This window comes from Coffea eugenioides, chromosome 5 (genome assembly GCF_003713205.1).
Source record: "Coffea eugenioides isolate CCC68of chromosome 5, Ceug_1.0, whole genome shotgun sequence".
Taxonomy (NCBI): Eukaryota; Viridiplantae; Streptophyta; class Magnoliopsida; order Gentianales; family Rubiaceae; genus Coffea; species Coffea eugenioides.
In genome coordinates, this window is record NC_040039.1 from 50,441,576 (window position 1) to 50,469,095 (window position 27,520).

At 37.1% G+C, this 27,520-nt stretch overlaps 5 protein-coding genes across 5 annotated transcripts; 3 read left to right on the top strand and 2 right to left on the bottom strand.

The window, feature by feature from the left end:
- Positions 1-453: 453 nt before the first annotated feature.
- LOC113771961 (zinc finger A20 and AN1 domain-containing stress-associated protein 10-like) lies at positions 454-945 on the top strand. Its single transcript, XM_027316504.1, has one exon. It carries the CDS (start codon positions 454-456, stop codon positions 943-945), a length of 492 nt encoding a protein of 163 aa, XP_027172305.1.
- Positions 946-3,391: 2,446 nt separating this feature from the next.
- Positions 3,392-5,389, bottom strand: LOC113770943. Its single transcript, XM_027315571.1, has one exon. It carries the CDS (start codon positions 5,159-5,161, stop codon positions 3,665-3,667), a length of 1,497 nt encoding a protein of 498 aa, XP_027171372.1. The 5' UTR covers positions 5,162-5,389; the 3' UTR covers positions 3,392-3,664.
- Positions 5,390-7,785: 2,396 nt separating this feature from the next.
- Positions 7,786-9,773, top strand: LOC113771962 (protein TRI1; the record flags this gene model as incomplete). Its single annotated transcript, XM_027316506.1, has 5 exons — positions 7,786-7,914; positions 8,042-8,213; positions 8,292-8,479; positions 8,876-9,020; positions 9,425-9,773. Coding segments are annotated over 4 exons (615 nt in total), but the record flags the coding sequence as incomplete, so codon positions are not given.
- A 284-nt stretch (positions 9,774-10,057) lies between these two features.
- On the top strand, positions 10,058-10,798 carry LOC113772076 (putative lipid-transfer protein DIR1). The gene has a single exon (XM_027316613.1). The coding sequence runs from the start codon at positions 10,300-10,302 to the stop codon at positions 10,633-10,635; it is 336 nt and encodes a 111-aa protein (XP_027172414.1). The 5' UTR covers positions 10,058-10,299; the 3' UTR covers positions 10,636-10,798.
- Positions 10,799-10,878: 80 nt separating this feature from the next.
- On the bottom strand, positions 10,879-15,052 carry LOC113771963 (sodium/hydrogen exchanger 4). Its single transcript, XM_027316507.1, has 14 exons — positions 14,885-15,052; positions 14,605-14,723; positions 14,407-14,504; positions 14,185-14,244; positions 13,988-14,034; positions 13,703-13,897; positions 13,498-13,544; positions 13,299-13,365; positions 12,675-12,775; positions 12,398-12,499; positions 11,957-12,101; positions 11,803-11,865; positions 11,595-11,678; positions 10,879-11,411 (listed from the first exon to the last, which is right to left on the bottom strand). The coding sequence occupies exons 1-14, from the start codon at positions 15,050-15,052 to the stop codon at positions 11,130-11,132; spliced, it is 1,578 nt and encodes a 525-aa protein (XP_027172308.1). The 3' UTR covers positions 10,879-11,129.
- Positions 15,053-27,520: the final 12,468 nt, after the last annotated feature.

Genomic DNA, 27,520 nt, shown 5'->3' on the forward strand with positions numbered 1-27,520 from the left:
GTTCGATAGGTTGCTCGTACTGGTTCAGACTTTGATTTTTGGACACTTTTGTGGGCCACAAAAATTTGAGTTTGGGGCAAAAATTTTCCTTGGGCCGTACGATTGTGATACCAGTGTGCCCCAAATTTAGGCTGGCACGTGAATTTTTTTCAGTGGAGCTGAGCTTGGGATTAGTAATGCTCAACAGGCAAGCCCATCTACTTTGCTACCGGGAGAGGTAGCTCAGAACCTCCAATTTACCCTTAGTACGAATCCAGTTGTGTTTCGGAGACGGAGTCGCAAACTCTTTTCTGCTCCGCTTTGTATGGTATTGCTTTCCCTGTCTGTGTGTATATATATGTCCGTCCCATCAGATTCCATGCAAGTAGGTTACAAACTGGGAAGCGTAGAATTGCAGTCATACGAAGAAGACAGACGAGACGACGAGGGAAGGGGGATCATTGATCAGTTAATATGGATTCTAGAGACAACAAAGTGAAGATGGAGAGTGGTTCTTCTACGAACAGCTACAAGCAGCAGCAGCCTGATCCGCTTTCATGTGCTAAACCGTGCCGAAGTTATGGGAATCCGGCTACTGACAACCTCTGCTCCAGGTGCTACAAAGATTATTTGGAAAAATTCGAACAAGTTAAGTTGGAGGTTAAGATTAAGAAGATGAAAGCCTCCTCAAAAGTAGACATTCCTTCCACGAATCCATTCCCATGTTTTGCTGAAGCCAACAACAAAACTGCTACCCACGTTTCAACAAAGAATAACCGATGCCACGGCTGTAACAAAAGAGTTGGACTATTGGGGTTCGGTTGCAGGTGCCGAGGAATGTTTTGCAGCGCCCATCGGTACCCGGAAGAGCATGCATGCAACTTCGACTATAAGTCCCAAGCTCGCATTGCTTTAGCTAAGGAAAATCCTTTGTGCAAAGCTGACAAGTTGGTCAATAGACTCTGATCGAATCAATGACTCCAAGACCATTAATCCTTCCTTCCTTCTATAGGTGTTTTCATTTAAAAAATATATGAGTATCACACTAGGTCTGACAAGTTTGTTTGCAATGTTGTACAGAATCCCATTATTATTCGTTTTTGAATTTCTCATTTTCCTCTTTTTTTGGAAGATGCAGAAAATTTGAACCATCATCATCACAGATGTAGGATTTGCTATCTCCAAGATTTTGCTTGAAATTCAAAAGCCATAAGACATGCTTATACTTCAATATTTAGTCATCTGTAGTCTATAGACCAACCATATTTCATATGGCCGGTTCATCAATAGCTAGTAGTATCTCGCAGGTATTAATGACACGTAGTTCCATTCAGTTGAACATCAAAATTGTTGATGCTGAGAGCTGCCCTAGTCTGCTGGGCCTTCTGGGCAATAGCAATTCACACCTTCGTCCTTGTCCGAAACTAAAAGAGTTCAGACCCAATGTGTCCAATTACTACATAAATGGTTTCCTCTGGGCCGCAATTAATAGCGCATCCATGATCCAGCAAATGGCCCGATTCTCCACCCCAGCCCAAAATCCAATTATTCCTGAGACTGGGAGGTCCTATTATATTATTGATTGATTTAGAGTTAGCATTGTTGAAACATGAAGAAGAGGTCTTATTCCTTATTCACTTTTTAAAGGCATAGAATTGACATAATATTAATTATTCTTTGGAATGGATGTTCCTTTTGATAACCGAGCGCTTAAACTTTACAATGTGAAGTAAGCGAAGTGTTAAAAAGGTAATATTTACGGACAAAAATGCCAGCCAATATTCATCAAATTTCAAACCTAACGTAATGGTCCTAGGATTCTTTAGCTTTATGTCCGGTGAAGGCGAAAGGGTGTTATTCCATTCTTGCAAAAGCTTTGGTTTTTTTTTTTACTTTTCCTTTTTTTTTTTTTCACCAGCATGATTAATCTAGTACCATATCAGTTCCTTACTTTCCGTCATTTCAAAGAGGGGATGCGTCGGATTAGTTTCACGTGGACAATCAAATAAATACGAATCAAATAAAGCCACGACACGAATCAATTAGTACACAGGAGAGGAGTGCATTGAAGTGATTGAGTGCTGCAAAGGCAGAAATGGAAATGGAAATGGGAATGGGAATGGAAATGGAAAGAAGGGCCGGCAAAGTGGAAGAAAATTTGGGAAAGGAAAGAGAGTCTGTGGTCGAGAATGATGATGGCTCCATCGCACTTTGGCCTAATCACACTATGAATCTAGTCGCTTCCGCCACTAAAATGAGAGAGAGACTTGACCAGCTCATAAAGTGAAACCATTATATACTGCTATGAAAGAAAATTAAGACACAAAAAAAAAAAAGGAAAATTTTTTTTAAAAAAAAAAGAAAAGGAAAGTACCAGTAGCATCTCCTCTTTTCTTTCATTAAGACCTTGGAAATCGCTTTTTTTTTTTTTTGTCAATTATTACTATCTACCATAATCTTACTTTTAAAGTCCAATTGAGACTGTTGAAGAACCGACGGAGATTGAATTACTATTTACGCACTCATGTGGATTTAAAAGTCAGGAATGATTTATTTGTGTTCGTGGCCTCTCTCTCTCTCTCTCAAACAACACTCACTCCATCTTGATCTTGTAATAGATTGTTGAGGCCCCATCGATTGCATCTGTGTATGCAGAGCAGAGGGATATAGACATGAATTATAGAACTAGACAGCCAAGCCAAGTGCTGGGAGACATGGCTAGCTAGCTACACCATTCACTCTCATTCCCCAACTTAAAACACTACCTTATGACCATCGGAAAATAAGCAAATTCTTGTAGATAATATAATGGCAGCATTACTTCTAAACCGGCAGATCATGCTTTAAACACAAACCTAGGAGAGGAATGGTTTTGAGACCTTCCAGCTGTGAGTGCCACGGTTCTTAGTCTGAAACATTTGCTCTACTTAATCCATACACATTGTCCATTTATAAATAAAATCAACCGTGCTGTTATTCTTTTTTTTTTTTTTATATAACAAAGAGAATTAACTGTGATTCTCCATTTATTCCTTTAATAATTAATGATTCGAATTCTTATCCTATTGATTACAGATAAAGCGTTTCATCAATTAAATTGCGTTTCATTGTCAAAGCAACCTACTTTATTTGCAGCATCCCTCCCCAAAACAAGCTACGATAAATGCCATTAATTTTTTTTATGACCATCGTATTTATCAGGAAAGAAAAAATGAATATGCATGGCCCACAGCCCATCACTGTTCAACAGCTCTTTGCAATGTAATGTTTATCCCTTGTCATAAACACGTCTCCAACGAAGTTAGGATCCAACGATTTCTTGTGTCATAAAATAATTATATCAATGCCCAGGAGAATATATTCACATGACTGGAGATTTTAAATATAGTCACCGGCCAATAATTCCCCAAAAAATATTTTGCAATTTGACTCCTTCGATCTCATCCTTTTTACATCAAGATTTTTTTTTTTTACATACATACACAAAGATCAGGGTTTGAAGCAAAACAAACCGTCTGGATCTCCGGGAGGAAGAGTTAAAATATTATAGTAGAAAAATGCAAACCGAAAAAGAAAAAAAAAAAAAAGGGGAAAACCTCGATATACTATCGAACGCTTCTAAATCAGACCAAAAAATACAGAGAAAAAAAAAGGAAAAGATGGAAATAGACGAGTAATAATCAACCTAATCAGAAGAAATTTTATTCTGCGAGTTCAAGAAACCGTTGAAGTTGGTGGTGCACTCAAACAAGGCCTTAGCGTTCATTTCCCTTTCAAACCTCCAAATGTAATTCAACCCAACTAGCAGCTCCGTTATGGCCGCCTCGGTCTTCTCTTGATTCGCGAAATACAACGTTTGCAGCAGAAGAACATTTGTCTTGGGCGACAAATTTTGCTGTTCAAAGCTCCTTTCACTTTGCCACTTGATCATGTTATGTGCTAATGGTGATAGCCAACCCAATATCTTATGCAAAGCGTCCCTCCATTCTCCAGCAAGAAATGGATCGCTAGCCGAAAATCCTACCCCTTTCAGTCTTGCCCTCAACGACGAACGAATACTGATCGGCAGCAAGGAATATAAATCATCTCTGGCATCAATACCCACCAACTGGGGTGACCTAATCATCTTCTCTATGACAATGATCAAATTCGCGTAGTGTAAGGAAAGAGCAGCCGCGCCTAGTGTACTGGAAGGCGGTTTCATTGGCTTGGAGTTTACCTCAAAGAAGCCGTGATCAATGTCCGGATTAGTGGTGGCACCTTTTTGGTGGTGATCATCTTCCGATTTCGGGTTTTTCATCAATGGCCCGGACACAAAATTGCACGTGTTGGAATGTTCAGAAGGGTAGACAGTAGCCGAAGCTGAGAGACTCCGAGGTAGAGAAATTGGATGTCCGTGACTGGTATTAGCAATGCCAAAAACAAGCTTTATTCTAGCGAGAATGGTGAATATTGACTTTGCTAGCAATAATGTGGCCGTGTCGAAACTCCGACCCCATAAAGATCTTTCTTTCAGGTACTTGACTTCTTGCCTTTGCCAGAGAAGCTTCTGTTGCAGCTCAGTGATCTTTTGTTCTTTGAATGTAAGCGTGCCCAGGTCGCGCTCCTTGTTGGATTGCAGTAACTGAGATTTCCTCAAACTGTTCTCAACCACCAAAAGCTCGTCCATCTCCCGATGAAGCGTGGCCGTGATGGTAACGAAGTGATCCATTTTCTTGATCTTGGCTTCCATTTCCTTCCAGCTTAAAACCCAGTGATGAGGATCCCGCCCCGTGTTGGAGAACTCCTGGAGGCATCGATCGAAGGACCGGAGATTTGAGTCCTCACATTTCTTACTCAATCTTGAAACCGACTTTGCAACTAGCCTGAGATTTTCCACCATCTCTGCGCATGCTAGGCCTAGTAGAAAATCTTCGTCATTGGAGACGATCTTGCGAACTCCTTCTAGAGATATTGATTCGTTGCGAAGACGAGTGATGCTCTTGTCTGATAGAGATTGCCATAGATGGAGAAGCTTCGCCATAAAGCCAGCGATCTCAAATGCTAAAACCCCGACGCTTGATTTCTTGATCACTAGTGCAGGTTTTGCTGCAGCTTTTGGTACTGTGGCGCTACGAACTGTGTCGAAACTGCTCGAGATCGTCTTCTTTACCTTGACCAACCATGTTTCAAGAGCCATCATTAATTCCTTTGGATGAAAGGGATGTGATTAATCTTAATAACCGAATATGGGCTGTAGGTTTGATAGCAATAAATGATCAGCTGGGAAAGATGAAAGAGATGCTAGGTGACGAGATGAGGAGAGAAGGAAGAAATAATTGAAGAATGGAGACGCAGCAGAGATAAGGATAATATTTGGGAAGAAAGAGTTTCCAAGATGCAGTTTGAGGTCCGTTTGATACTGATGAGAGAGCATCACAAATATTTCAACAATATCAAATTTACAAGTTAGCAGCTGTAGTAGCAGTATTATACTTTATACTTAAAACATTAATCCTAATTAACAAATTAAATTCTCCTACTGCCAGTACCAGAGGGGAAGTGATTTTGTAAAATGCTAGTTCTATAGTAGAAAATGGGTATCATTCATGCCCACATGCAAAAGAGAGCGTGACGCATCATCTGGCCAATTGCATGACTTGTCGACTCTGATTTTGGATGCCACTTGTTCACTGTGCAGGTGAGATCCAGAAACAATTGTGATTAGTACTCCATAAGGGAAGTAACTATCTTAATTAATTGCTTTGTTGTCCTCTAATTCATCTACTCGATAAATTAATGATGCTATTTGCAAATTAAGTTGACACATGAAAATGATAGCAACAGTGCTATGCATGGTTCCTTTAGGATGCACATAAATTAATGCCTTTCCTCTGAAACCGTCGAATTGAATATTTGACTTAAATCCGCGGAGCTCTAGCCTTAATTTTTAACCTTTCGATCCTTTGGTCAAACAATTTTGGAGCCGCAAAGAATGCATGGAATGGAATAATTAGATGAGGCATTTAAGTTACAAACAGAATAAGAAAAGAAAAATTAGCAAAAAAAAAAAATGTTTTTGACAAATTAAAGAGAGCATATGAAAAATACTCGTCAAATTGTCTTTTCATGATTCTTTTAATCAGTCAAATTAACTTATCCCAAATGCTTATCATTAATGTGCTATGGTCTATCATGTACCATTTTGCTAACCACCAGCTCAATGGCTGATGGCCACCACTAATGCATTAAAGCTTGGTGGGGTGGGAGACAGGGTTCAAATCTTGTCTCTCACCAATTTGTCACATTAAAGTGGCTCTGCTTAAAAATTCAGACTGGTACGTAGTGCATCCGTTTGATCCGGTGGTGATTCAGTCCCTCCGGATTACTCCCGAGTCTCTTCAGTTCCTCCCTCTCCCCCCTAGTGTAGGATAACCTATCGTATAGACAAAAAAAAAAAAAGTAACCATTTGCTGTTCACTTCTCCGTTTTTTATTTTTCGAAGGATGAAATTTCACCCTAAGTAGCTAGGTATATTATTTCCTATGCACTTGCGCCCGCAATGATAAACTGTTTCTTCATAGAATAGAGCTCCAGTCAGCAATAAAAGGTAAAACAAACAACATGCACGCCCCCCCCATTGGTCATCATGGTATACTACTCCTCCTTGCAGCGACTTTTTTATTTATTTATTATTATTATTGATTTGCAATCTGAGACTGGAGAGTGCTACGTACACAAATTGTACGTAATAGGACTCAGACATTTTGATAGTTGTGGGAAGTGATGAATGATCTTGTTGACCCTGAACTAGTCAGGCGAGGGGGAAGAGGGGACGATCAATTTCATGCGGGAGGACTCGGCCTTCTCGCTTGCAGCATGCGTATGTGGTTTGACCAAATTAATTAAAGCTGGCCATTTTGCATGCGATCTGATCTAATATAACAACAACAACTGGTGTTATGTAAATGGTGGATTCAAAGACAAACGGAAATCTTTTTCTGATTGACCCATGAGATCAAGATTTAGTGACTGAAATCTTAAATTGTGATTCCTAATTAGGATGTGCTGATCGAGTCCCCAGTTATAGTAGGTATAGAAATCATTTTGTAACTGGCGAAAGTCGTTCATCATTATTAGTATTCTCCTTAAGGAAGAGCAACCCTTGGTCTTGTTGTCTGCCTCGTTAAATACAATTACCATATTTTGGGGGGAAAAAAACTACCTCTATTTAATTGATAATTAAGCAAATGACTTCTATTAAATAATAATTTCATACATTTCGACTTGAACAGCTACACTTACTTTAAATGAAACATTTATAAATCAACTTTTACCTTTTTGAGTTTGGATACATGTAATCTTTTAATGAACTAAACATGATTTAAGTAACTTAAATCCATTTAGTGGAGAAGAAAACTAATCTAAGAGTTGCACCCATGAGATAACTAGTTGTTAATTGTTATGTAGATCATCTCTCTCTCTCTCTCTCTCTCTAGTCTCCAGCACATCTTGTATCCGCCATGTTGCACTAGCACCAAAATCTAAAGATTTTGATAAAAACATTGAGCTTAGACTGAAGTCTAATATCTCTTCTTCCTTTTAATTTTCCCTTTGTTTTTTTTTCTTTTTTGTTCCATATAAGTTTAGAATGAAGTTTAATGTTATTTTCCTCCTTCGTTATTAATGGTCCTTGTTATTTTCCCCATAAGAGGAGATTTGATACGTTACCTTTTCTTCTTGGCTGCAATCGCAGTGCAGTATATGTGTCTTGTTCCAGGGAGTTGATTTGTAATTCAATTCTACCGTGTAGCTTGATAAAATTCATTTGCACTTATTTGTAGTGCTTCAAGTGGGAAAAAAAGGAGAGGTGGTCCAGGTGGACTAAATAAACTCTGTGGTGTTTCTCCTGAACTTCAGGCAGTTGTGGGTCAGGCAACAATGCCCAGGACTGAGGTTTGGACTGTAGATAACTAGATCTTTTACCCTTCTTTCGTTTTGTTTTTGTTTTCTTCTCTCTCTTTTGCCTTACCTGTATAACAGCTATTTATGTGTGGTCCTAAAACTTCTCCACTTTGTTCAGATTGTGAAGCAACTTTGGGCGTACATAAGGAAAAATAACCTCCAAGATCCTAACAACAAAAGGAAGATAATTTGCAACGATGAGCTGCGTGTGGTATTTGAGACAGACTGTACTGATATGTTCAAGATGAACAAGTTGCTAGCTAAGCATATAATCCCTCTTGAACCTACAAGTATGTATTTTTTAAGTTGGATGAATTTTACTCTTCAGACTCTTGTTGATTTGGTTTTCACTTGTATGCTTTTTTCAGAACAAACAGCTCAAAACGCTAAGAAAGCAAAAATAGAGGTGGAATCTGGAAGTGAAAGTGCTAATACAGTTCCAGTTGTGGTAATATCTGAAGCGCTTGCGAATTTCTTTGGTACTGATGAAAGAGAGATGTCCCAGGCTGAGGTACTACGGCAGGTGTGGGAATACATTAAGGTCAATCAGCTCGAGGTGAGTGCTTAAGTGGTCTCCTTTATTGCTCATTTTTAGTAGTTAGGAACTGGAAGATATTATATTAGCAACTTAACACAGATTTGGCAAGTCCCATTTTTTAGCAGAATACGACTGAAATTTAGGACATGAATCATACAATTGATTTGTGAATATGAGAAAGTAATAGCAATTTATATAATACACGACTTAAATTAATATTTGATGAAGTGTGGAAAAAAATTTTCTTGCAGTTGCTGGATGATCTTAATACAATATACATCTTTTGGAATTATTACATCTTGCTTTTTACATCAGTATAAAAGCTCCATCTAATTCCAAGTTAGTTGATGAGTGATTTCATCTAGTTAACATGTTTGAGATTTTAATGGTACATATCCTTTCCTATATATCTAGGATCCCTTGAATTCGATGGCAATCATGTGTGATGCAAAACTCCAAGAGCTTTTTGGATGTCAGAGTATTTCTGCACTGGGCATACCAGAGATGCTAGCAAGACTCCATCTACTTAAGAAATCATGATTGCTAATCAGGTTGACTGGTGAGTGCTGAACTAAAACGTAGATGATTTTATTCTGAAAGGGTAACTTGGAGTGCCATTATAGTTATTAGGTTTTGAATTACCAAGATAAAGGTAAGATAAAGGAAATTTATCTAGTGTCTCACTTTCCATCACTGTCTGCACTTGGGATCAGTTAATCTGTAGAACATCTAGGCCAGGCAAGACTTGTTTGTCAAGAAATATATTAGGTTCAGTTCCTTTTTTATTAAGAATCTTTTTAAGTTTGTTTCAGTCATGTAGTAATGTTGAGCAATTTCATATCAAGGTTTTTTTTGTCCCTTTCATTTTTACTTAGAACAAGATTTAAACCCAATAAGTTAAAATTGCGGATAATATACTTGATGATCAACCATGATAACTGATAAAATCTAATATTTCTGCAGGTAAATGGTGTTCTGCTAACTCGTTACGTTCTGACATTGGCTAATGTTACTTACCACAAGAATTTGGGTGCTTTCCAACTTCACTTGCATAGTTTTGGTGTGGGTTAGGGAAGGTAAGTTATGATGAACAGAACGAATGTGTATTTTGGGCTAATTGCAAGTTTTGTGTCATAGCCTGTGATTGTTCTAGGTTTTTAATCTATGTTTTCTTCAGGCATCTTTTCTAATGGTAGTTTCTGACACTTGTAAAGATGCAGAAGGTAGGAAGACAGGAGAAATGTAAAAGATGATTCCATGTATTTTCTGAATGAAATATGTAATTCTGAATTTCTGCTGTTTACGAATTGACCAAGGCCGTGATCTGAGAGTAATTAAATTCCTGTCCTATTATACACCAGAAGTTTCCAGTACTTTTCTAGGGTAGCAAAAAAAAAGTTCGTGCCTGTTGCCCTCTGTTTTCAAGAGAGAGGAATAGAATACAGTACCAGATCCAGACGAATGCAATTTGCAAGATCAACGTGGGACATAATTGGACACTTCCAGTTGCATGAACAATCGAGCACGCATGCCAACAAGTAGATAGTGTTTGTTTGAAGAGGATGTGGAATCTAGTTTTTTTTTTTTTACTTTAAAAGTAAATGGGAATCTCCTTTTCTGGGAAGGTTCCAATATGAAGTCCAGATCGCACAAGATGAATCAAACAGCATCACATGGTGATCACCATACGGAGAACTGAAATTTAATAAGCGAAGACAAATGTTCCAAGTCAGCAGCACGATGGGTTCCCTTTATCTCTTTTACTAGTATTTAAGCAGGGGCAAGAACATGGTAGAGTCCTGCGGTACTGCCCTATCTATCTGTGGAGAAGACGGGTAATGGCAAATATGGAGCATGTGGCCAAGTGCCTGCTGGTAATGGCAGTGATATTCCTCGCTGCAGTCGGTGGTGGTAGTGGTGGTGGTGGTGGTGGTGCTGAAGCGACACCTACCCATATTTGCAATGTCACGATAGCTGAACTTGCAGAATGCCTCCCGGCAATTACCGGCAAATCACCCCCGGAGCCCAGCGATGATTGTTGCAAGGCCTTGCGCAAGTCTGATTTGCACTGTCTTTGCAAGCACAAATCACAGCTAAGCAATCCCTCAAAGGCGATGGAGTTGCCTGGCAAATGTGGCCTTGAGCTACCACACGAATGCCAGGTCCGAGTCTAATAAGTTGACCATGCTATCGGCCAAAACTCATACGTGCCTCATGCCCGTAATCATTGCTCCGTTGAATAACTCCTCCTAGAGTAGTAGACTGAACGGAACGAATCTTTTGTCTATCTTCTTAGTTCTGTTTGGAAGTTTAGCATCTTTAATTGATTGTTCTGAATCAGTGCCACGTCTATTGCTCTGTCGCTTTTGTTTTTGACAAGGGCTTTTCCTTCCTGTACGTACTCTTTGGCCATCACTTTCAGTGGTCTGGTCTCTTTTGTGTTTTAGGCCTTTTCGCCGCAAAAGCAACAGAAAGAAAGACGCTGTCACAGTAGAAGTTATGTTTGTACGTGCACGGTACCTATAAGTCTATAGCCCAGAATTGGGCTTTTTTTTCTGCTCAAGCGTCGTAAAAACTACTACTACTACTTAAATGCCCAACTTCAATCAACTAAACGAGATGTGTTTAAAAAGGGTTCAGCTGTAATAACTCCTCGTTCCCTCCAGCTTCATGAAGAGTTGTTGTTTCTTGGGCCACCAAATAGTGGTCTCATGTAAGCATCATCAAACCTCCTCCAATAGTGATGAATCGTGTGTACAGGCCTTTCTAGGAGCATGGACAAGCTATCCTTTGCACGTAGAACATTTGTTGCAGCAGATTCTTCAAAAGAGAGCAAAGGAAGTCTCATATCCTCCTTGGAGATGGTCGGTTCACGGCTTAGGTCTCCAATATTAGCATCATGCGGCGGAAGCAAGCAACTCACAAGTGGCTTTGTTAAAAAGCCAAATACCTGCATCATTTACTTCTTAATCAATTGGCAAACATTCTCTGTAGTATGATACCCTTCTAGGCACCAAGAAAACACTCCACTCAGGAATTCTTTGAGAAATAATTCGTTCAATAAATTAGGACTTCATTACAGAAGTAGAGGTGAGATCTGCGGAATCTTGGTTTCTGAATAAAGCACACTTACTATTGTGCTGAAGAGCACGACAATGACTGTTGTAGTGACCACTGTGGCGTTGACCGGATCCCATGTAACCCCTGAGTGAGTGAACTACACCAGCCAACAATTACAAATTTGGCATTCATAACACTTTCCAGCTTATAAAAAAAGTGAAATGCAACGGTACTGACTAATGCTTTTGCACAAAGTTTGTCTGCATGTACAGAAAGCGTACCTCTTTGAACGCCAACGCTATGGATACAGCTCCCCTCATAAGTCCAGCCCACAAAATTATTACCTGTTATAGCCAAAAATCAGTCAAAAAAATGTGAGCAATTTGATGTCACCTGAATATAGAAGTTGCTGATAAAAGTACAATAATTGTGTACTTGGTGCTTGAATGTTATTGTGGATGAACGGGAAGCATTTCTGTTTGCATAATTCGAAAGGAAAGACAAAGGAAAGACAAAAGCAGCACGGCCAAGTAGTATCAGGAAGATCAAAATGGTACATATAACGAGCAAGGTCCAAACCCTGCGACAAGGTAGATAAAAGAGGTTACTTGACAGATGAAATCAACAATTTGTTTATGCATAGACGTAATGTAAATTGGAAACTTTAAAGAATATGTCCCTTAGGATAATTTGGAAAATCATTTTCCCTATTTCTTTTCTATCCCCAAGGGCCCATGTTAACTTCTCAAAACCTCTCAGTCTTCTTAGAATTAACTTCAAACCATATAGAATGACCTTTTCTAACCAATTACTCAGAATGACCTTTTCTAACCATATAGATTGAAGATCTTTCTACAAGCTTCAAAGTACATTTACCTCAATTTGCTCAGCTTCCACTTCTCAATGTCAAGTGCATCCATTCCCACATACAAAAATATGAACGTCTCCGCAATAAATGACATTGTAGCAAATACATGCCTGCAGTTAAGTATGTCAGAAACATTTAGCATAGATCAGGTGATGAGAAACATAAGTTGCATCTTTATTTTCTGCTCTATTGATGCAAGCAACAACAGAGTTTGCTAAGCAAGTAGGCAGATAAATCACAGTTATAGACAAAGGCAATAGACACTGCCTGATTCAGGGAACAAACCTGGTTGTAATTTTTGAACTTTCTGTGGTGTTATGCCATGCATAATGGGACATGAAAATCCCACAGAAGAAGACTGTCAAAATCCCACTAAGGTTGAGTAGCTGCAAAAGTCAAGACCAATCCCTGAGCAACACTAAGCTTTATATTGAGGCTACTGCAAACCTGCAAATGCCTGTAATATACATTGAAGGAGAGTGCATACAATATTTTTGATTTAATTTTACTTCTATGTTACAGTGCTTTGAGGTTTGCATGCAATAGGTGCAGGGTCTTGATTGCCAGTTACAGATTTTTGGTGCACCCCACCACCTTGGCTCCGCTTGTGAAGCAGATACAATGCCTAAATTTTTGGTTGTCTACATGTTTTCCAATCAAACATTTCTATTATCATGGGGTTCTCATTTGTGGCATTAACCAATATCCACTTTTTTAGGATTTCTATTGGAAATGTGATTGGTGCAATACATCTGTCGACAAATTTCATGCATAAATTTATCCGTGACATTACCAGAAGCAGGTTGAATTCCTTCAACACTGCATTTGCCGTTTAGACTTAATAATGATCTGCATGTGCTAAGCATTCCTAGTATGGATATTTTCAACATCCAAATCAACCATGTTTACCTCAGCCAACATGTAAGACAGGTAAGCCATCAAAACCATCAGAGCTATTTCCCGAACCGTGCAATGTCTGCCACACAGAAGCATTCACTCATACAAGAGGGGCACATTACATAAGAGACTGGCTCACTTAAGTGGTCTTACAGAAGCCACTTGGGAGACTCCTATTTTTGTAGAGCAAGAGATCAATATAAGGAGTTACCTGCCAAAGTACAGACCCTTAAGTACATATGCTGTCAAAAGCCCAGCCTGCAGTGGGAGAAATAAAACTAAGTACCATATCACGAATCACCAGGCAATCGAATCGCAGGGCACATCACATTGTACTGTGCCATTGCCTTCCGTCAATTAGCAGTTAGAAAAGCATTTTTCTTAAGGTTTAAGAATATTAAGAGAGCAAAACACACCGATACTCCAAGTGCTGTGCTTGTGGAAAACAGATACAAGAAATCCAGAAGTATGCGAACAGCTTGCCGTCCATGAAGTCTATTCACATCAAGCTTTTGGATTGTGTTGAACAGAACAACCGATGTTGCATCATTCACCACCCCTTCACCAAACACTAGGCTGTACAACAGAGGAGTTTCATCTTGATGGAGGACCTGCATATCCAGCAAGTACACTTTACGAACCTAAAAAACAACTTACTTAATGTAGCAAACTGACAAACTCAGACAAAATTCAGAGCGAACCTGCAATGTACAGACTGTATCTGTCGATGAAAAGATTGTCCCAATACCTGAATTCAAGAAGTATATTAAAGCGCAAATGTAGCAAGTACATCTTGAGCACAGTGATGAAAGGGTACCAGTGCATGCTAATGTCATCACTAGAGGTTTCAGAGGAGTTAGAAAAATAATGTGGAAGTATTCTAGGGACAAAGACAAACCAAGGTAGTCACGAGTAGTCAACCCCACGAAACCAAATTTGGGGAACAGCCACATACTACCTGCACCACCAATAGAATTGAAGAGTCAGGGGCGAGTTTCTGGTTATTTTGATGATCGAGCAATATGTGGGTTACCAGCAGAAATTGATCTACATTAGCATATTCCATATAAACATTACGTGACAGATAAAATAAAGGCCGATAAGTTAGATATTTAATTACCAGCTGAGATTATGGTGGTTGAAATGAACACTCCAACCACTCCAAACAGCATGATGGTGAAGAAGTTATGGAAGAATTGTTTCTTCTTGACCTGGAACCTAGCGAAGATGTACGCTCCCCAAGGAATTATAACTAGTTAGCAAGATGGTAAATTAACTTCGTGGGGAAAACATTGATCGTCATCATCTTGTTGCTTACCCTGCATTGAAGATGATGGGCGGAAGGAGATAAATGAAGAACACCTCTTCATCAAATCTGAGAATATGAGAGCTCTTACCCTTGCTGATGAACAAGATTATTGTCCCAGCTAAACATCCCTATAGTGGTTTTTTTTTTTTTTTTTTTTTTTTTATGTCACGAGAAATCAAACAATTAAGCATTATATTGAGACGCACTAAAAACTGAAGCAAATAATCAGCAACCTGAAAAAAAAGGGGGGGAACAAATAAGAGACAGGGGAAGAGGAGAGGGGCTTTACAATGAGAATGGCAGTGATTGATTCGTTAACCCAACGGTTTTCTTGAAGAAAATGTCCGATGACTAAACATAAGCACAGAACTGCTACAAACACTGTTACTGGAACGACGTGTGCATGGCCCTCTCCCAGCTTCATTACATACTCCGAAGACATCATCATCAACAGCATAACTCATACGATAATTACGCGATCTTCTAGCAGATTTGTATAATGGTACTACTGATCTTGATTCTTGAGTCTCGAGTCTTCGGCTTCAGAATTATTAGTTTATTGCTCTTTTTGATTCAGGAATTGGAAGCAGAGCAGGAGAGAGGCCGTCTCATGGCATTTCAGTTGTGATTTAGTCACACGTGGCATTGAATCATGACAACTATTTATCTACGTGTCAACTCCTGCATGCGGGATGCTTCTCTTTTTCTTTTTCTTTTTTTTTTTCTCCAAGGAAATGCATCATGTATGTATCTCTTTTTTATTTTTAGTTCGAGACAGTGCCTAACTGCAGAGGTCTAAATGTTTAATAAATAAATAAATGTAAATACATGCGTTCATACAATAAATTAAGTGTAATTTAGATGCACGAATGTATATCGAATGGCACACTGATTAGAAGAATCTAATTATAAATTTTAGAAGTTTGTATCTACATAGGTACTTGCCACCAGACAATTTGTGAAATTTCACAAAGATAAATCATATTTTTTTAAAAAAAATAATAATAAATGTTTCAATAGTCGTTCTAAAATACTGTCTTCTTTTATGGAAATTGTAGCAAAATAACTTATCATCAAAAGTTTCTATTATGTCATGAAAAATAATTTTTGAAAAACAAAATTTTCAAATACAATATTGCAATAATACATAAACAAAAACAATTTCAAAACACCACATTCATACAATATATCAAAAATAATTCTAAATGTACAAAAAAAAATACACTACCACCAGCCCCTTCCTCCTCTCTCCCCCCCTCCCCTTTCTTCTCTCTTTCTTCCTCCCCTCCCGTCTTCCTTCCTATCCACGTCTCTTCCGCTGCCCCCTCCTCCTCTCCCTCTCTCTAGTTACCGGTATTTGGTCGCCATGGCTGGTGACTAGTTTTTAGTCGCGACTTGCAACAAGAGTTGATTGCAGGCGGCGACCTGCGACTAGAGAGGGGAGAGGGGGATAGTGGTAAGTGATTGTAAGATTTTAAAAAATTTTAAAAATATCTCATTAAATTTTTAAATTTTAAAAATATATTTTCAAAAATATCCCAAAAAATCATTACAAACATGTATAGTAAAAGTTTTTTTTACCTACATTGTTACAGTAAAATATTTCAAAAATATCCAAAAAAATAGTAATCCAAACGGAGCCTAACAATATAGATGGTTTCAGGTTTTCACGAAGGCAAGGGTATAATTTATAAAGCTTCTTGGTCTAGGACCAGTGTGAATGAATAATGATAGAAGCTTCTTTTTTTTTTCTCTTTTTTGAAGGAAATAATGATAGAAGCTTCAGAGGCCATCCCTATCTGACTTCCGAGCAAGAATAAGGTGGTGTACATTAAACAGCATGGCTGAGCGTTAGACTGACTCTTGGACCAGAGTAAACTCAGGCTGGCTTAGCATTTGAAGCCCGCTCGGTTAGGAGGCCCAAACTCTATGACCCATTCATGCCCATCATAAGACGAAATTCTTCTTTCAAATGACATTTCTTTTGCCGCTTCCTCCTCTCAAGGAGAGGTCGTCCTCAAAGATTTGGAAAGTTTAATTTTGCTAAAAAATGATAATAATAAAAATAAAGAAAAAGAATTGGAAATTGTTGGATATATTATTGATGTAGTTTGTATTATAGTGATTCACAATTTGTCCCCTCCCAAATAATAACCGCAGCCAGTTAAATAATTGGGTAGCGCAGGTTTTCACCAAATTGCTGCGTGCCGCTTTGCATTGTGTGGTTAATAATACTTAATAATGGCTGAAATAATAAATAAAAAATAATAATATTTGAGAATGTGAAGTACAAGCAGAGAGCTGTATTGACAAATTTTAACTTACCGTGACGTGATGTTATGCAATAATGTCATTTTCATATATTTGTTTTGGAGAGAATAATAATAATATATATAATAATTTTCCGTTTACTCGATCGATGGATCAATTAAACGTTTCCTTGTCAATAATTTATTAATAGGGAGAAATTTGACAACATAACTGGTCAAGGTGGGAACCGAGACTGAGAGCCTGCTGCAGAAGCAACAACGGTCACGACGCAAACATCCCTTGAGGAAGGATTTAGCAAAAACGTCCCTTTCCATTGAATGATTCCTTTTTTTGATAATAATAACTCCATTGAATGATTCTTCGAGGACTTCTTGTTGGGGGCCATTACATGAACGACGCGGCTATACATTGAGTGCGCTCCATCTCTATATTCTTTATACCATTATTGATGATTATCCAAACGCAAACCTCGAACGTGGGCACTCCTGTTTGGATCTCCTGTTTTCAGTGTGTTTTTTAAAAATTAATTTTTTAAATATAATAAAAATGTTTAAAAAATATTTTAAAAGGTAATCTAAAAATTAGTTTAAATTTTTTTAAAAATTTTAAAAAATATCTGAAAATATATTCTAAAAACTCTTATACTCTTAAATATTTTAAAATATTTTTAAAAAATATTTCAAAATATACTTTCAAAACTCTGCTACAACAAAGCAGAATTTTTCTAAAATTCTCCTCAAAAACAGCTAATCCAGACGAAGCCAGACTAAGAAGATGTGGGGACAGGACAAATTATATATATATATATATATATGTATATATATTGCAAATTATTTTTTTTTTCCTAAATTTTCCTCCTCAGGTTAATTTATTTGTTCAGAGCCGTCCAAGCAAGAAGAGTTTCCCAATGGAAATCTATTTCGTGATTTCCCACGTACTCATGTGATTCCGGTGACATTTGGATGCTTTTGATGTTGAGAACGTTCCTTCCAATCACTTTTCATTTCTACAGTCACGTTATGTAGAAAATTTGTGTCGTTTTTCATGATCACATTTTCTTATTATCTTTTTTTTTCACATACATCAAATCGTTACAGTAATTTTTCTACAAAAAAATTCAAAAAAATGCAATCCAAACAAGCCTTAACATACCGTGACGTGATGTTATGCAATGATGTCATTTTCATTTATTTGTTTTGGAGAGAATAACAATATAATAATTTTCCGTTTACTCGATCGATGGATCAATTAAACGTTTCCTTGTCAATAATTTATTAATAGGGAGAAATTTGACAACATAACTGGTCAAGGTGGGAACCGAGACTGAGAGCCTGCTGCAGAAGCAACGGTCACGACGCAAACATCCCTTGAGGAAGGATTTAGCAAAAACGTCCCTTTCCATTGAATGATTCCTTTTTTTGATAATAATAACTCCATTGAATGATTCTTCGAGGACTTCTTGTTGGGGGCCATTACATGAACGACGCGGCTATACATTGAGTGCGCTCCATCTCTATATTCTTTATACCATTATTGATGATTATCCAAACGCAAACCTCGAACGTGGGCACTCCTGTTTGGATCCCCTGTTTTCTCAGAGTGTTTTTTAAAAATTAATTTTTTAAGTATAATAAAAATTTTAAAAAAAAACTTTAAAAGGTAATTTAAAAATTAGTTTAAATTTTTTTAAAATTTTAAAAAATATCTCAAAATATATTCTAGAAACTCTTCTACTCTTAAATATCCTAAAATATTTTCTAAAAATATTTCAAAATATACTTTCAAAACTCTGCTACAACAAAGCAGAGTTTTTAAAAACTACCCCCCAAAAACTCTGCTTTGTTGTAGCAGAGTTTTTAAAAAATACCCCCCAAAAACATCTAATCCAAACGAAGCGAGACTAAGAAGATGTGGGGACAGGACAAATTATATATAAATATGTGGATATATATTGCAAATTATTTTTTTTCCCTAAATTTTCCTCCTCAGGTTAATTTATTTGTTCAGAGCCGTCCAAGCAAGAAGAGTTTCCCAATGGAAATCTATTTCGTGATTTCCCACGTACTCATGTGATTCCGGTTACATTTGGATGCTTTTGATGTTGAGAACGTTCCTTCCAATCACTTTTCATTTCTACAGTCACGTTATGGAATACGGCGTTGCAGTTTGGTGTATGTATTTATGGTATTCTTTTTTTTTTGTCGGCAACACATTTGTATAACCTACTCTATCCTAATCTAGGGGGAGGGGGAGCCTAAGGAGACTGTGATAGGGGCTAGTGGGTATACAGATCCAACTAGACCAAGGGAGTGCTATGGCACAACCTTTAGATTTTTTTTACTATTGGTAAGATTTGAACCCTCACCAACAGCCTAAGAAGGGACTTAAGTCCCTCCCTGGTGGCCATTGAGCCATTGGCCCAGTGGTTATGTATTTATGGTATTCGAAGGCGACAAATGGATAGTTCTGGCTTCTTTCCTGTTTGTTTCACCATTTTCCTGAGGGTTACTGATTGTCACTTTCTATCTTTTCGCATACACGCGGAGGAGGGGCAATGGAAGATTATCATAGTACATGCTTTCTGCCGTCGTCCTGTGCCTTGGAGCAAAGCTTAATGGATAGTTTGGTTAGAGGATGACTTGTAATACGTATCTGTTCTCCCTCTTTTCTTACCATTGTTTTTCATCTGGATTTATTTATTATGCGTCCTCCCCTTTTTCTTATAAATGTTTTCATTTGGATTTAGGGTCAAAACACGCGTTAAGTTACTCGATACTCAAATCAAGTTCGATTCAATACGAATTCGATCGAATTTAATTCACAAACTAATCGAGCTAGACTTTAATAGTATTTTCTATTCGGTAAATTTATAAACTCAACTTGACATTAGCATGATTAGCTGAAATTGAAATTTCTAAGTAAAAAGTTCAAATTGTTCGAACTTGACTAGAGTTGGTTTTGTAAATAAACACCACAAATTTGAACATAATATCAAACTCGTGAAAATAGTCAAATAAAATTGAACTTTTTAATTTACATAACTATCTAGGTTGCATTTTTTAGACTTTTTCAAGCTCTAAGAATTAGAGATTTTAATTTTCAAATCCCCATTCTCTATTTTCATTTCTTAAATTCCATCATTTCCTTACTAAAATATTTTTTAAAAAAAGTAATATAGCATTTTTCTTAAGAGGTATTCTGAAGTTTACAAGGGGAAAAGAAAATTGGATGGTTTGAGAGACGAACCAAGTTTTAGGTTATCTAACTAATATTCTTATCAATTAAGCTAGATATTGGAAACTAATGTAGTTCCAAGATACAATGCAAACTCATGATATGCAATGCAAGCTACATTAAAAAAAAAAGGGCAGAATATGTATAAAATAAATAATCCCAGAAAAATCAATAAAATTTGCAATACGAACAATGTCTAAATAGTTCATAATGACTCAGTATTATTTTTTTTAAATAGTTACTTAGTTATTTTATCATTTATTTTTCTCCCTCCCTTTTTATCATTAATTAATAATATTAAGAGTGGACAAAGACTAAACTGGATTTGAACTTGAAAAACCGTGAGCAATATTAATTTATAAATTGAACTAAAGGTGTTTTGGAGTTGCGATGACTTATCAAAAAGTACTTAATCAGTAGAGTTTTTTTATTAAAGTATTTTCTTAAAACAAAGTATTTATTATGTGCTTAATTATATCGTTTGTTTGAGTGTATTCTTGCCTAAGCACTTTTTCTATTTGATAATGTACAATTTTGAATTTCTAAAACATACTTATCTCTTTATTTAATATAAAATTTATAATAAAATTGTTAAACTCAGATTTTTATTTTTTTTTGGAACATAAAATTGCTCTAAGAGTATCGATTTTGAATTGATGTCAAAGCGCCTTATTGGCCAAAAGCTTTATTCTTAAATTCAAGGAATGATTCTCATTAAAAACATTAAAAGTGTTTTATCTTCCAAAAATACATTTTTAGTAAAAGCATGATAACCTCAAATGATGCCTAATCTTAGTTTAGTCGTTTTTGAGTCGCATTAAATTATGTGCTCAAGAAATAAATAAGAGTTTCCATATTGTTCACAGTTTGTAAAAACCAAAAAAACTAGAGTATTGGGTGTGTTTAGATCGAATATTATTTAAAATAATTACTGTAGCACTTTTTTTGTAATGTGTTAAAAAATATGTTTGTGATGTGTTAAATAAAAATGTGATTGATGTATTTAAAAAATATATTTATGATGCAAGCAAATAATATTTTTTGATAAATAGAGCCTATCCAAACACACCCCAATTTGGATTGCTATTTTTAGGACTTTTACAGAAAAATATATTGTAATGATTTAATATATATGAAATAAAAAGATAATTAAAAAATATGTTCATAAAAAATATAATTTTTTTTTTTGAAAAATCACAGTCTAAACAATTTTCCTGCGTAAAAACCACTTGCTCGAACACCGCCCCGGGGGGCGGCCCACCGTGGTATTGAGTCACCTTTGCGCCGTGTCATTGTCCAACTAGTTAGCTGGCAATGTATGGCAAGTTGTCGCGTAATATTTAATTAATCTTTTCATGATGTTCGATATTTGATACTTTTAGTGAACTTTTTCGTAATCCTTTTTGGTATTCCCGTGTAACTACAAAAAAAAAAAAAAAAACTTTGTAGTTATTAGATGTTAACATGAAGTCATGCCCAAACTACGACGCAAAGCTGCTACTCCATTATCGCCTGTTTTCATACTTCTTCTTTTCAGTTTTCTGCAGTATCACTGGCTGTGGCTGGAGATATACAGATATTAATCTGACATATGGCAGCTAATCTCTGCGTCTATCACGTTTGCGGCTTTTACCTACTAATTATCAAAGGAAACATGAAAGCACAAAGGGGAAAAAAAAAGGAAGGAAGGAACGAAAAGAGATGGTTGTTACGATGCTAAAAATTACGACTTATATTTATTAGCGCACGACATGTATGCAGCTACGTCACTAGTAGTACCTGAGCTGGTGATGCCCATTGTACAGATAAGCTTTGAGAAAAGGAATATAACGTTGTAAAATTCCTCACCCGCACACCAAAATCCTGTAATGAGTTTTCCATAAGCATCGTGCTTGCAATTAGACAGCTAATGTTAGAGTTTCAAATGTTAGACCCCTCAAAAAAAAAAAAAAAAAAAGTCAAATGTTAGACAATTTTGAGCCGTGAACTTCAAATAAGCGGATTTACTTATTCAAATTTTAGTGTAATTTTTTTAAGGATTAATTTTATATATACTACTAATATGTATACCATCACCATTAGATATATGATACATGTGTAAAATTTAAATTTGAAATTCAAAAATTGCTCATAAATCATCCATCCAACCGTGATAGTGTATATAAAATTTATTCATTTTTTAATGTATATGCAAATTTTCATGTAATTGTGTCAGTTGTGTACAATATTCTATGCATTTTATACGTCATCTACATTAGCATGTTTACATGTGTTTGAAGGATAGAAGATTACTTGAAAATTTCTTTAAAATAATTATTCACAGTACTTTTTGTAATATGATGTAATTGAAATAATCAGATAGTTTAGAAGATTTTTTTTTAAAAAAACTTAGGATACCTATTTGTGATGCAAGGGAAAAAAAAAGAAAAATTTTCCATATAATCACATATCCTAGCACACTTGAAAATTTTTGGGAAAACATTTGCATTTGGTATTGAACCGCAATATTTGCCTTCATTTACATAACAATATAGAATATTGGGTTGGACTGATGGCATAAATAATTGCATATTCCTTTGATTGATTTTAAAGTCAATTGTACGTACTTAGGGTGTGTTTGTTTGGACTGAAAATATTTTATAGAAAATGCTTTTCACAATTTCCTGTGTTTGGTTGCCTTGGAACTGGTGAAAATATTTTACGTAATAAATTATTTTCCCCATTTTGATGTGAAACAACTTCCTTAAACTAGGAACTAAAGTTGATTTCCAAAGCAACGCATCCGTTGGCAAAATCTAAACTCCTGTCATTTGTTGATAGAGGAACATTCGATACAAAGGACACCAAAAGATACAAAAAAAGTGTTAAACAATTTGCTGAATCTTCACTTACTACAAACTCATCAATGATTACATTACTGACAAAATTTCAGTGCAAATGGAATTTTCTCCTTTTTAACAACTTGAATTTTCCTTCTCCATGCGGATTCTTTTGAAACTCCAATTTTTTCATCAAATTGCCCTTGATCTTTATCCTTGAAAGTTTATACTATTTGATTATGAAAATTGGATTTTTAGAGTTTGTAAATATTACTAATACATAAAAAAAATGTCATTTCACGGATGGATTTCATAAGTTAGGATTTGTCAGTTGGTGGTGAAGTACAGTAACAATGGGCAGAGAACAACGGTGGTGGCAATTAGTCATTGACAATTTTAATGATAGGAGCAAAGTTTCAAATTGCAACCAAACACCTGAAAATTATGTAAATGCAAATCTTTTCCTAGAAGATAATTTCAACAAAAAATAATTTCCTAATGAAAATATTTTACATCTAATCAAACAGACCATTAGTGGTGTATGATTTCACGTTAGCTTCTTAAACCATACAAGTCACTGTCAATTAATCCCAAATGCGCGTTTACCCATTTGCACATATGAAATTGACTCCACCTAATTCAATTCTGAGCACTTGGGATTTCCATTCGGAGTCTGTCTCTTACTGTTCCCAATAGCGACTTCCATAAGGGAAAATGACATGTTTCGTCCCTCACATTTCGTAAAAATATTCTTTTCGTCCCTCACATTTAAAACGAAGCAAATTGGTCCTTCACATTTAAAAACTCAAGCTTTTACATCCTAAAAATAAACTCTCAGTTGTGAATCAAACCATCTAATAACCCGATTATAAATTTTGGAGGTAGAATTGGTAGATCACTCGCAAAAACATATTTCCAACAAATAAATTAAAGCAATTAAAAAATCTTAATTAAAACCCATTTGTTTCTTCAAAAAAATGAAATAGTGCTAAAGCTCTCAAGCACTAAACCCTTAGTGCAACAAAACTGAGGAATATGTCTAAGGGTTTAGTGCTTGAGAGTTTTAGCACTATTTCATTCTTTTGAAGAAGCAAACGGGTTTTAATTAAGATTTTTTAATTGTTTTAATTTATTTGTTGGAAATATGTTTTTGCAAGTGATCTATCAATTCTATCTCCAAAATTTGTAACCGGGTTGTTAGATGGTTTGATTCACAACTGAAAGTTTATTTCTAGGATGTAAAAGTTTGGGTTTTTAAATGTAAAGGACCAATTTGCTTCGTTTTAAATGTGAGGGACGAAAAGAATATTTTTACGAAATGTGAGGGATGAAACATGTCATTTTCTCATTTTGAAAACAAAACAAAACATTTACTTCCAAACCAAATAACTTGTCTTCTTCTTTTATTTTCCTTAAACTTTTCTTTCGTCTAAGTAGTAGCAGTAGTAGTAATTTTAATTTGTCCGGTCCTAAACTCCTAATTGCATTTCTTTTGCAAACTGTCCTACGACAAGCCAAACAATGCAACGGCTCGGGCGGACCACGCCGCCTCCCCGTTTTGCGCGTTTGTTGACTGCGTAAGCGTTAACGCCGTTTACAAATTTCAGAGGACTCAAAAAAGTTCTCTCTCTCTCTCTCTCTCTAGCTATATATATATATATACACACACACATACATATTTGATAATTTTATTTTTTCATACAGTTTAAACAATTAATTAATTTTATCAAAAAAGGAAATTTAATTTGATATTTTTCTAAAATATCTTTACATTAATATTTATAGTATAACTAATTATTATACATTTACATTAATTACAACAGCACTACTATTAAAATTTACACCATTCAATATATGAATCAAAGCAATTATTGAATAAGCTAAGTTATATTCACTAGTAACAAAGTACATCAAATAAGAATATTTTAAAGAAGTTACAAATTAATTATTCTTCAATTGAAAAATAAATTATAATTTGTGACGGAATAAAAAGAAGAATAAGACTAGAAATTAGTGTATATATTTATACATGTAAATAAAACAAGAGCAAATAAGGGATGGACACGTAGGATGTTGAGACAACTCTGACCCATGTCTTTTTGTCGAAAGTCTAGCTGTCGTCCAATCACCATGTCACTGAGCTGATAAAAAATGGCTCCCAGCCATCAGCTGTATGTACCCACGTCTGTGGCCTCTCACCAGATTTCTCAACGATTTTCTTTCTCCACAAAAACTTGCCTTTTGATAGCGTACCCATTTGATCAAATAATTCTTTCTCCTAATCCTGCTACAAGGAGTATTTGTTTTTTAATCAATTGGACTTCAAATTTCCAACCATATTCATAAAGCATAATAAATGAACTATTACATAAACTATTTAAATGTACATTCATCAAAATTTGTAATCACTAACTATAACTTCTCGTGTTAAGATTAACATACATGATTCTATATGGTAATGAAAAATATAAATGAATTTTACTTTTTTCATTCACCAATATGCATCATAAGTATAAAATTTTTTTAATTCTAATTACTTCTCGGATCCTACCTTAAGTACAAAATTTCTTAATTCTAAACACAAGCCCCAAAAGAAAAGAGAAATATATTAACTTTTTCCCAGTAAGATTGTCCTCATCTTGCTTGTAATAAAGTGGTACATAAGCTTATAACGATGGAGTATGATTTTCAATTTGTAATAAATTACTTCATTTTTTGCATTAAATTATACTTTTTTTTTTAAGGATGTGATATATTATATTCACATACGGGAACATTATTGTCTTTATTGTGAAGAAGTGTCGCATTTTTTCTTCTATAAGGTGGTGTTTTTTTTTTTTGTCCACTAAGTTGCTACAATTTTATGGAAATTCTTATAAGAAGAAGATAAGATGAGAAGTGTAAATGAGCGCAAATTCGAGACCATAGAAAGAGAGAAGAGAAGGTCCGACCTGGCCAGATGCGTGGAGGGCGAGCTGAGCGGTCTGACCTGCACACGGGCGAGCTGCGGGGCAAGGTCCCCTGTAGCAACTCCGACGATCAAGTCAGAAGAAGATTCGTAAGTAAAGAGTAGTGCTTGTGCTGTGAATAGCGTACCTTGTGTTTTCCCCACGCATGGTATTTATAGAGTCACAGGTAGTAGTCTCCTAGTAGAACAGGGAGTCCTTATGGGAGCATAACTCTCCCTAGGGCTCCATAGCTTAGTTAAGGCGTGCTTGGGCTCTGCAGCCCGCGCGGCCCATCCGCTTGGGGAGACCGCGCCCTCTGGGCCACCCAAGCCGACCTGCTGGGCCGGGAACCTCCTACCAGCCGAGCTTATGGGCCAGGCCGACGTGTTCGTGGGCCCCACTACACTAGCCCACCCTCAAGTCTAGAGTCATCGATCGTGCGCGTGAATCTAGGCCGAATTCTAGGAGGTCATGTCAGCTCCTTGTGGGACCCGCCGTCAGAGAGTGGTGCAAGCAACCGTCGCGTCAGTTCGCGTCTGTCACCTCAATCGTCGCCTCGGCCAATTATGGCGGTTAGGAACGGTTCCCCATAACTGCTCGAATAAATGCGCGCCTCTTCGTTTTCCCGCGCTGTCGCTGCCTATAAATAGGGTCCTCCAAGCGTCATTTTCACTCTCCTCCTCTCATTTCTTCAGTTCGCTCCTTCACTCCCCAGCTCGCTGCTTCATTCCTTTCTCTTCAAGAACACATCGGGTCGCCCCGCCTTAAGGGCCCAGAGTCAGCCCGGGCAATCCTTAGATCATCCTTTCACCAGTAAGTCCCCCTTTCCTTTTATGTCTTCTTACAGTTCGGATAGTTCTGACGTTACCAGTTCAGCCCATAGGCACAGAGCTGCCAGCCCCATACTCTTAGATAGCAGCTCTTCCGATTCCTTTAGCTCTTCTCCTTCTATTTCATTTGGACCGAGACCAGTAGCCTCGCCTAACCTGTCCCCAGTTAGAGTAATGAGCCCAGCTGAGCGACCTGCCCAGCCTATAGTTGGAGCAGCTGAACAGGCTGCTCCGGATCAGATGGCAGCAGGGACCTCAGGGGGGCTGAGGGGCGACTTTGGAGAGGTCGACACTATTCCCCCAGCCCTGGCTCAAAAAGATGTTGACGAGCTGGCGGAAAAATACGAAATTCCGGCCCAGTTCGAGCCCAGGGCCGCCCGTTCAGGAGAGGTTGCCAGCCGACCTCCCCCTGGTTTCGTGGCGATCTATAGGGACCAGCTGATGGCTGGCCTCCGTCTGCCCATCCCCAACTTCCTCTTCTTCATTCTTACCTTCTGGGGTATTCGCATAACCCAGGTCATCCCCAACGCTGTTCGCTCTATCATAGGCTTTTTCATCCTCTGCCGAGCACTCGAAATCCCTTTTTCTCTTGACCTATTTCGAGCCTTCCAGATGAAGGTCAGCGGGAAGGTCCCTGGGTGGTTCTACTTCGCCCGACGAAGTGGAACGAAAACCCCCACCCGCGAGGTGTTTACGGGGGCACCTTCCTCCATCAAGGACTGGAAACCTCAGTTCTTTTTCGTGAAGAACCTAGGTTTTCCTCCCCTTACCTGGAGAGCAGAGACTCAAGTCTCAGATCCCATTCCGTCCCCGCTCCCCGTGT

Bases quoted from the DNA above. Each gene is read 5' to 3' on its own strand.
- LOC113770943 (XM_027315571.1), bottom strand. From the start codon at position 5,161: ATGATGGCTCTTGAAACATGGTTGGTCAAGGTAAAGAAGACGATCTCG.
- LOC113771963 (XM_027316507.1), bottom strand. From the start codon at position 15,052: ATGCTGTTGATGATGATGTCTTCGGAGTATGTAATGAAGCTGGGAGAG. The intron at 12,102-12,397 runs GTAAATGTACTT...ACCTTGTCGCAG, and splicing joins TGGAAGCTGAGCAAATTGAG to GGTTTGGACCTTGCTCGTTA. The intron at 11,679-11,802 runs GTACGCTTTCTG...TGGCTGGTGTAG, and splicing joins TAGCGTTGGCGTTCAAAGAG to TTCACTCACTCAGGGGTTAC.
- LOC113771961 (XM_027316504.1), top strand. From the start codon at position 454: ATGGATTCTAGAGACAACAAAGTGAAGATGGAGAGTGGTTCTTCTACG.
- LOC113772076 (XM_027316613.1), top strand. From the start codon at position 10,300: ATGGCAAATATGGAGCATGTGGCCAAGTGCCTGCTGGTAATGGCAGTG.